The 9,648-nt window shown below is 37.0% G+C and overlaps 1 protein-coding gene across 1 annotated transcript; it reads right to left on the reverse strand.

Moving 5' to 3' along the window:
- Window positions 1-6,088: 6,088 nt before the first annotated feature.
- On the reverse strand, window positions 6,089-9,648 carry NDUFA4 (NDUFA4 mitochondrial complex associated). The gene is made up of 4 exons (XM_080579638.1): window positions 9,488-9,648; window positions 8,750-8,838; window positions 8,344-8,404; window positions 6,089-6,304 (listed from the first exon to the last, which is right to left on the reverse strand). Exons 1-4 carry the CDS (start codon window positions 9,527-9,529, stop codon window positions 6,248-6,250), a joined length of 249 nt encoding a protein of 82 aa, XP_080435764.1. The 5' UTR covers window positions 9,530-9,648; the 3' UTR covers window positions 6,089-6,247.

The following is a 9,648-nucleotide window of genomic DNA, read 5'->3' on the forward strand; positions in this document are numbered from 1 at the left end:
GTCCATCCATCCATGCAAAAGAACTCTTCTGTATTTCGACATTGTGCCACCAGCATTGAACTGCCCCTGGCTTTCCTTGCTTTGGAGGGAGACATACTCTACAGGTTATTTCAGTACACTTCTTTGCAGAAGAAGGAATGAGGTCCCTTCTCCAATGCTGAGTAACATTTTGCTGAAAAACTCTTTCCAATTATGCCAGCACCTAATTTTCATACATGAAAAAAATAAAATGTGATTTAAGATTGAAGATCTTGTGAAATCCTTTTGCTGTTTGAAGGGTTAAGACTATTTGTGTTCAGGTACAAAGATGCAGGGTAAGGTTTAAAATCTTAAGATTTTAAACTGGTAATAAACAGTTGCTGACCCAAATAATTTAGAGAAACCATATCAAATTAAGATACATATGGCTGACCCATGATTGGTGTAAAAAATTTATATTGTTCAAATTTTTTAGATATAAATTCATCTTTAAAGCATGCCATTATGAGGCTAAGTAGAAAGAATGCTATTTTCAAAATTAATCATAAATTAACTTTTATTTTTATTTCAAACTACTGAAGTAATGCAACTTTGGCATTAGCAGTCTAATTTAGAATACAGTGCACCAGACATTCTTCTCTAGTTATTTTGCTTTTTTTGTTATTATTTTTATTTATTTTGAGTAATAATTTAAACCCATTAGAATGTTTTTGATTTTACTCTCCCTTAACCTAATTCTCACTGCATCCTAATAGGCCAAGCAAATGAACATTATCTGTATCTAGTCACAGTATATGTAATGAACAGCTTTTGCCAAATTCATGTTCAAATGGTTGGACATAAGCAGAGACAGCTCCTGCAATAAAATCATGAACTTCCTGAAACTGTTCTAAGTATTGATGCAACTCCTTCTGCCTATTGTCACTTTTTTTTTTCCTGGCATAATTCCTGAATTTATCTGGGCTTTTATAAAGGGGAGAGAGAGGTGTGATTTGCACATGCAGAAAACTTTCAGTGAGCCCTGGTCATTTTAATAGCAACATCTCAACTGCAGAGATTAATTTTCTTCCCACAAGCTTATAAAATTCTAGTTAGTTAAATGTTAGACACATCATAAAGAACAACATCTGAAGCCAATTATCCTCTTAACACTCCATCAAAATCCTGTAGACTATCACAAGATGTAAGTGGTACTAGAGTAAGAAGTTTGAAATTGGGATGAAATTCTGTCTTTTCCTATTGATACTGAGTTTTGCTATTAGGGAAGAAGGGAAGGGAAGGGAAGGGAAGGGAAGGGAAGGGAAGGGAAGGGAAGGGAAGGGAAGGGAAGGGAAGGGAAGGGAAGGGAAGGGAAGGGAAGGGAAGGGAAGGGAAGGGAAGGGAAGGGAAGGGAAGGGAAGGGAAGGGAAGGGAAGGGAAGGGAAGGGAAGGGAAGGGAAGGGAAGGGAAGGGAAGGGAAGGGAAGGGAAAAGTACTGAAGAAATCTTGTTAAATTCAACCCTGTTTTTAAATGGCTATGACCAAAATATTCATTCAGACACACTGGTGTCACCCCATTAAATTCCAACAGTGGCACCACTGGTAGAGAAAGAATGGCATTCGGATTTTTCACCATTAAGTAATCTGTTTTCATTACCTTCTCAGCAGTTTGTTTCATTTGCCTGCAGTAAGGAAACTAAAATTAGAAAACATTTCATGTTCATAGTTAGTTTGCTTCCAATATGAAAAAAAAACACAAAAAAAAACAAAAAAAAAAACCACCACAAGTCTATAAATTTTTCTATTGGGTTATGCCTTGTGCAGTTCTACTAAAACAGTTGTCTTTACATTATAGTGATGAACTGTAAATGGCATAGTGCATTATTTTGTCCAAAGTAATTCAAATTAATGACCCTAGAAATATTATTTGAGGTGTCTAAGTTGTAAAGCATTGACAATAGTCATGAATATTACCAGTAGAATTTTTATTCTCCTTTGTAATGTGTGCATTGCTATGTGTTAATAAACTATTTTCTGATCATTTTCAGAACTTGCTATCTCTTGCAGGAGTTCCATGTGCCAGTCTTATATCAGTTCCAGTAGCTTATGAATTTCAGGTAAATGCTGATAGCAAACTATCAAAAGTTTGAATGCATTGTTCTTGCTTTGACTTGCATACTTAAGTTCTCATTTCACATTATCTAAGTGATACTGATTTTAACTGAACTCAAAAGCAAGTAGGAAGAAAAAATGGAGCAAGTAAAAGTGTGACCTCAGGTTCTTCTGCTAGTAACTGTGATAATAATATTAACTTAGAAAGTCTAAAAATTACTTCTTAGTTTCTTTTTAATTTTTAAAGTTTATGTAAAACTTTAAAAAATGAGAAGGAAGCAGAAAACTAGAAAACCCAGCTCATTAAGTTTCTTTTTTTCTTCACTGAGCACACACATGCATCACTTTTCAGAAAGTGGTTCTAAAATACTGCCCTCTGACTCCAATGAGAAACAAACTAAAGCTCTTCTTCAGAAACTGAAATTTTAATTTGCAGATTGTAGCATAGATTACTGGATTTATTTTTTTTATTATTCACACTGGTATAGTAGAAAGTAAAGCTCTTCATTTCCTTGACTTACAGTTCATTCACACGTACCTTCTAAATGACTTCAAAAATGTAAGCAAAAGCCTGATGTTGTACTTACTAAGAAAGTAATAAGCCTTACCAATCACAGATAACAATATTTTGAAATGCTTAAAAAACAACAACAAAAACAAAGTCCATCCAAGCTGGATGGCACTAGGTTAACACACAGTTGGGAAACATGCTGTCATAGTGGTATCCAGAGACACAAACTCTTAAGAAGCTTAAAGATCAGAGGAAAAGATTAGATGCTTCGGGCTTCATAGGAACTTCTCGTGACTAAATGTTGATGCCAAGACCACTTCTACAGAGAAGTGGATGGATCTTGTCTCATAAGTGAAAGCATGAAATTAACCAACTCCAGGATTTCAAAAGAGGGGACTGAAGAGTAAGCTTTTCCATTAAATAATATTAAAAAAAAAAAACAAACTATCACCTGTGACAAAGATACAAATGAGCACCTTTGGGCTAATTGTTGTTTTTGTTTGAGTTCTCACAGATCTGTGCTTCCTTTGTCCTGCAGGAAGGGTTTTATAGCTTATACAGTTACTTCCATTGTAAGGCTCGTTTTATCATTAATAGAAAAAATATCTGTATGCACATGCAAATATTTGTAATTTTTTTCAATAAATCTTTCTCTGTTCTAAATATCTTTTTTAAATTCCTGTAATAAGCTTTCAGCCTTTCTTTCTGACACAGCATTACAGTCCAATCAAAATGAAACACACATTTGCTTAGTCTTAAAGGTCATTCAATAGTCACGCACCAAACTAACTTTAAAGGTAAAGCAGATCTGAAATGTATTTCCTGGGATGACATTTGGCTAGAAATCCTATGCAAAATTTAAATGAATCTTCTAATATCAAGTACACTATTCTAATTTCTTATAGACCATTGGTTATTTCATGCTTATGAGTAACATAAAATGTACTTATTGGCTGTACTAAAAATATAACAAAAGGAAATACATTATGACATGCTGTATGGAATACGTGTTCATGTGCAAAAAATATGGAAAACTGTAATTCTTTCTGTCCTAGGTGGGCAGAATTAATTTCAGATTTGATCACCCAGCTGCTTATCAGGATCGCTGATGAGGAGCTGCAGAATTACTGTGTTAACAGAAATCTGACAGTGACAGGCAACCTGCTGTATTTCGAGAATAATGGACACATTTTCTGTGCGTGGCTCATTAACAAGACACACAGGCCAGGTCTACACTGATCACTGTGAAAAAATTGACCACAAACAGCAGCGTAGCAGACGTATCAATCTTTGTTGAAATGTAAGATGGCAGAATATCAGTCTCTTTCAGATCATGTGACATTTGCCCAAGCAAAATTTCATGCCACTGTGTTAATGAAGGACCCCAGTTTTCCTGCTAATGATGGGATGTAGTGATTTCATAAAAGCTAATAGCCAAAGATGAACATTAGTAGTTAATGGAGCACAGGGGAAAAAAAATAGAGTACAGAAACCCAAACTGCAATTGTTTCTTCATGCTTTCTTCAGGGAATACCATCTTCGCCTTCATGAAGGAGAAAAAAGCATTTTTAAATAAGATGGCTGAGCGTTCTAATGCAGACAGAATATTGCCAGGTTGTGAAAATGGTTCCCTTCCATTCTCACTCCACACAGTACAAACACACGCATACAAAAACAACCAACTAACCAACCAACTAACCAACCACAAAAAAAAAAAAAAAAAAAAAAAAACACTTGCTACTGATAGGCCACAACCAAGCAGTTACAAACTAAGCCTAAGCATGAAGTCTGGTTTTACATGGAATAAGTATTTCGTCTGTCCCCAGGAGAAATTCATGATGGCTAAAGGTAAGCACAAGTTTAAGCCCTTGCATGACTGGAATTTTAACAATAAAAACAATACACACGAAATAACAACAAAAAAAGAGGGATGATTTTAAAATCATTCGAGGTAATAGTAACATTACAGAATTCAATTACTCTGATAGATCTAGTAACGTATAAATAAATCAGAAAATATACTAAAAAAAAACTATGGAAATTTTTTTAAATGAGCAATGCATATTGTCATAGCACCAATATGAAGAAACAGAGGATGTAGAATTGAATTCATTGCCTTTGTTCTCTAGTCAATCCATATTTAAAGCTTTAAACAGCTTAAATACTTCTGTTAAATAGATTTTGAAATATGTTAAGGACAATTTACTTTTTCTTAAGTGGATTTATTAGGAAAAACCTGAAGCTTATATTCTCTTCAGCTGTGACCAAAAAAGCCTCTCCTTTCACCTTAATAGGAACCAGGTTTATTTCCTGGATATTGGTTTTCCCAAACCTTTACATAAACTATCTACATTTTGAGACTACAGTATTAAAATCCAACAGGACTGCCAACTAGGAAGTTGTTAAAGCACTTCCTATTTTTAAAGGTGACATACTTTTTAAGATGAAGAACAACTGTTGCAACAGAATGTTCTATTTTCTAACAATATTTAAGGTTATATAGCAATCTTAGTCCTACGGACACTTAGACCTTGCTCACTACTGCAAACATAACACACATTGTCCTTCACACACTGTGAGAGCATCTTAAATAAGCAAAAACTGAAACTGAAACCAACATGTAACAAAAAGGTATATAACAAAAAGGAAGATAAATCTAAATCTGTATCAGATAAACCACATCCAACTGATTGCTACGATTTTCTGTATAAGAAATTTTAAAATTCAGTAAAATTTCTCACTGCTCAGTGTCTTTGAATCTGCTCTTAAATATTTATACTAATAGCTATGGTTATCTGGTTTATCTTCATTCTCAGTAGAGTTCACTTTAAGAGAACTTGAAACTTACCAAGATAGGAACAGCTGTTTTACATTCAGTAGTCAAAAATTACATCCCTGATCCAGGGAAATACCAGCCGTCCACAGAAAAGCAAATAACCCACCATAAACAAGAGATGCAAAGATTCTTTCTTCCTGCCTTTCCAAATCAAGGGTCAGCCAAGTACTAAAATATGAGGACAGGCCCTTTCTGAAAGATAATTTTTGTTCTTCTATGTAAATTGTAATTATTTCTTGAATTTGGTGCCCTGTTCTGCTGATTGTACGCTTTACGACCTCAAAAAGCATTATCCACAGGAAATCTCGATTGTGTTCCTAGAATTTTCTTTTTAATATTTAAAATCGGCTTCTTGTTTATTAACAGACTATGACTAAAAAAAAAAAACACCAGCCCCCAGAACTTGGTTTTTGTTTTCATGAACATACGGCAACATCTGTTGGCTCCCCGTTCAACGACTTCCTACCATTGACTTGTCTGCTACCTATACGCAGTTTGCTATGCTGCACGAACACTTATTTTAAGTCGACTGCATATAAAGCATGTCAAGACAACTTCGCTTTCTTATAGAGCAAATGCGAATCAGCTTTTGCTTACTATTTGACTGACTGTACAACTGTTAATGTCTGGATGTCCTAATTTTGAGAAATTAAAGCAAACAGAAGACACTCCAAGTTTCAGACATTTATTAAACCCCATCAAAACACTTCCGAACAGGTGATCAAGTGCAGTGTGAGGCAAGTTTGAATGTTTCCTGGATGATAAAGCATAATTGTGCGGACGGCTTCCGGAAGACCTTTCTGTGCGGCTTGTGGAGATGATCGTGCTCCTTAGAAGTCAGGGCGGTCCTTTTTGAACTTACTGTAGTCTACGTTGACCGAGTAGAACTACGGAAGAGAGGAAAAGAAATTAATATTGATTAGAATTAGAAGCTTGATGATATGATACCATTTCCACAGAAAATATCATTTGCCATGGTATTTATTATAAAACATGCATCATTTGAACTCGCATCAGGAAACTGAAATCATAGTTTGAGTCTGTGCAACAGAGAAGTAAAAAAAAAAAAAACTTTCAAGAGCAATAACTTTTTATGTTATCTTCATTCTGCATACAGTATTAGAAACTTTAAGTTTCAGATGAGGCAGTGCTGGTGTCTAGAACTGAAGAAAAACATGAAGAATCTCTTCTTTGATCCCCAGAATTAAAAGTCCATATACAAGAAGTTCTGACAGTACTGCTGGTTTACCCTTTTTGCCCCAAATCTATGTGCTCCTATATAATGAAGACAACATCTAATTTGTCAAGTAGCACAAAGGATAGTAAATGTGAACATTTACAACAGTGCTGCTAAAGCCAAATTTGGTTTAAGTATATGCATCTACAACTTCAAGATGTAGCAACAAAGAAGGAAGGTAAGGATAGATCCTTTCGCACACTCAATTTATATTAATAAAGTTGCATCCCATTGCAAGCCATTCAGAACAGTACAGATTGTCACTGAGGAAAATGAACATACTAAAGGTATATTTGGCATCCAGCCTGACTTGATGTCAAGCACATGATGCTATAGTTGTTCCTTTAAAAAAAAAAAAAAGAAAAAAGGAAAGTATGTATTAGTTTGATTACTTTTAGTCAAGGCCAAACTCAATTTTAGTTATTAACTTCTTCATATGAAGAAAAAAAAAAAAGCCCAGAACTGAGAGTGGAATTAAGACTGCTTTAACACATTCAAATTACAGCTTTCTGTGCAACTCACACAGCAATCATCACTCCTTCAACTCTTCTCTTTCGAAATACTGACTTCCTCAGCCTTTCCAAAGAGAAGAAAGTTTACAAAACAAATGCAATTTCATCAAAAGCTGCAACTTAATGTTTTATCAGAGCTTTTTACTGAACAGTCATCCACAATTTAGAGCTTTTGCCTTTTCATTTCCCACAGTACAGTCTTGGAAAAAAAAAATCCACAGTGATACACAAACCCAAATATGGTAAACCCTGAGGTTGTGTTTGTATGCTAGCACAGACTGGGAATGCCACAGAAGGCATGCACTCTTTAAAAGAATTCATACTGCGCACAACATTGAATTTGCCTTTCTTAGATTATTTAAGAAAGGCAACATTCCAGAAACAGCAATGAAAATGAAGCACGATGTTCTTCTTGGACTCTTAAGGGAACTGCAACATTTCATTCTGGGGTGTGTTTTTTTGCTTATTTAAATGATTGGCATACTAAGATATGGTACTGAATAGATACATGACATTGAAACTGGGGTATGATTGTTTGCTTTTTTAGTAGTTTGTGGATAATCTTAAAACCATCCTTAACAGAAATCTTTAGTAGAAGAACCCCATTTTAGTAAACTACAATCTGCTTTACACATCTTTCCATGCTTTCTCATTATTTCAATGAAATATCTTGGATATTAAAGAACCGTTCTATTGCATCTATTACTTACAGACAATTGTTTTTGAGCAATTGGCTGTAGAACTGAATTAGTGTTTATATTAAACACTGACATTATCCTGCTTTGCTTCCCACAATTAGAGGCCAATAGTTTGGAACTTAGAAAGTTTTAGTTCAAAACTTATAAAGTTTTGTTCTTCTTCCTGTATTTTATTTCCTCTGAGCATTATGTGCTAGTATACTCTTCTTCTGGCACATAATACTTCTCTTTCTTAGAGAGAATTATATATATAACTGCTTCTGTACAGAGACTCCTTTTGGCCCATTATCAACCAACTCTAAGAAAGTTTTAAATCTCAAATAGCTATCTCTGCTCTGACTTCTGAAGATAAATGTATTTCCTTTGCTGCGCAACATATGTGACTTACTCAGCTACTTTCTAATATACCCAAGCGTCCTAAAGCAGTAAGCTATGCTTTTGGTATCATGTTTCCTAAAAATCTGTTGTTTTTGTTTTACCTTGTACTGGTCATTGGGAGCCAGTTTATTCCAGGGTTCTGGATTATTTTTCTTGTCCCAGCTATTGAGAGAAATTCAAGATATTAGACCATATTGAGAAAAATCACAGTACACAAACAAAAAAAACAAACAAAATTTGTATGTATATTAGGGTTATTAGACCATGGGCAGTCATGTATCTAAATAAGTTTCTCCAGAGAAAGATACGGTCCTTTGTCAGCAGTCTCTAAATGTCGTATGGTAATCATACAATCAAATCTCCAAATCCAAGAAAACCCCACTAATTTGGCGCCAATAATAATAGAACTATATATTAAGGGCTACAGAAGCATAAAGACAAAGGCAATTAAGTTTACTTTAATAAAAGCATTAAGAGGACTAACACTGTGGGTTGTTTTATACATACCAGACGTCTGGGTTGAACATCGCCAAACGCATGACATACAGGGCTGCGCCAACGCCTCCCGATCCAATGATCAAAAACAGAGGGATCAACTGCAACAAAAAATGCTTCCAATGACATACTGCAATGCAACAAAATTACATTATTGCATTACATTTCTGGTTACAACAATGACAAATAAAAGAACGAGCTCCAATGTTTTGAGCCGTTGCTTGTGGCCCTCTAAAACGTTGACACAAGCTCCCTGTGTGCTGGGGCTTGAGAGAAGTGTCGCTGGGGTTTGGCGTGGCTGCGGTTTGAGAAACAGAATTACCGACAGTAACAAAGACAGGGAACAACTGCTGCTACCTCTGCAGCCACCAGTACACTGCAGCAGCACATTTCTCAGAACCCAGTACCTGCCCCTTCACAACAGCCCCCGCCATGTGCACCCCCCAGTGGTAACATACGAAAAGGGGGCTGAGGGTTAAGGAAAAGGGCACCCGAGAGAAATGGCAGCGACACCTCGAGATTCGCAGCTCCAGGCCCATGCACAGCCGAGAAAAAAGGCGGCGTGGCCGCGGCTCACCGAGCAGCAGCGGGCACCCCGAGGCCGGCAACCTGGGCACAGCCGAGGGCGCTGAGGCAAGGAGAGGACATGGAGGAAGAGAGAACGTGGAGGGGGGAGAAGAGGGGAGGCGAGGCGGGCAGCGGCAGCCGTGCGGGGAGGTCATCACGGGTCCCCGCCCGCCCGGTACTCACGCTGGGGTGCTTCTTGGCGTGGGTGACCATAATGCGGAACATGGCGGCAGCTGGCGCACGTCCCCTCTCCCAGCCCGGCTCCGCAGCTCGCCCTCCCCGCCTCGCCGCCGAGGCCCAATGTCACCGAGGCCCCCGGGCGGCAGGTGCCCGCCGCCGCAGCC

The sequence above is a fragment of the Anser brachyrhynchus genome, assembly GCF_964034855.1.
Source record: "Anser brachyrhynchus genome assembly, chromosome: 2".
Classification (NCBI taxonomy): domain Eukaryota; kingdom Metazoa; phylum Chordata; class Aves; order Anseriformes; family Anatidae; genus Anser; species Anser brachyrhynchus.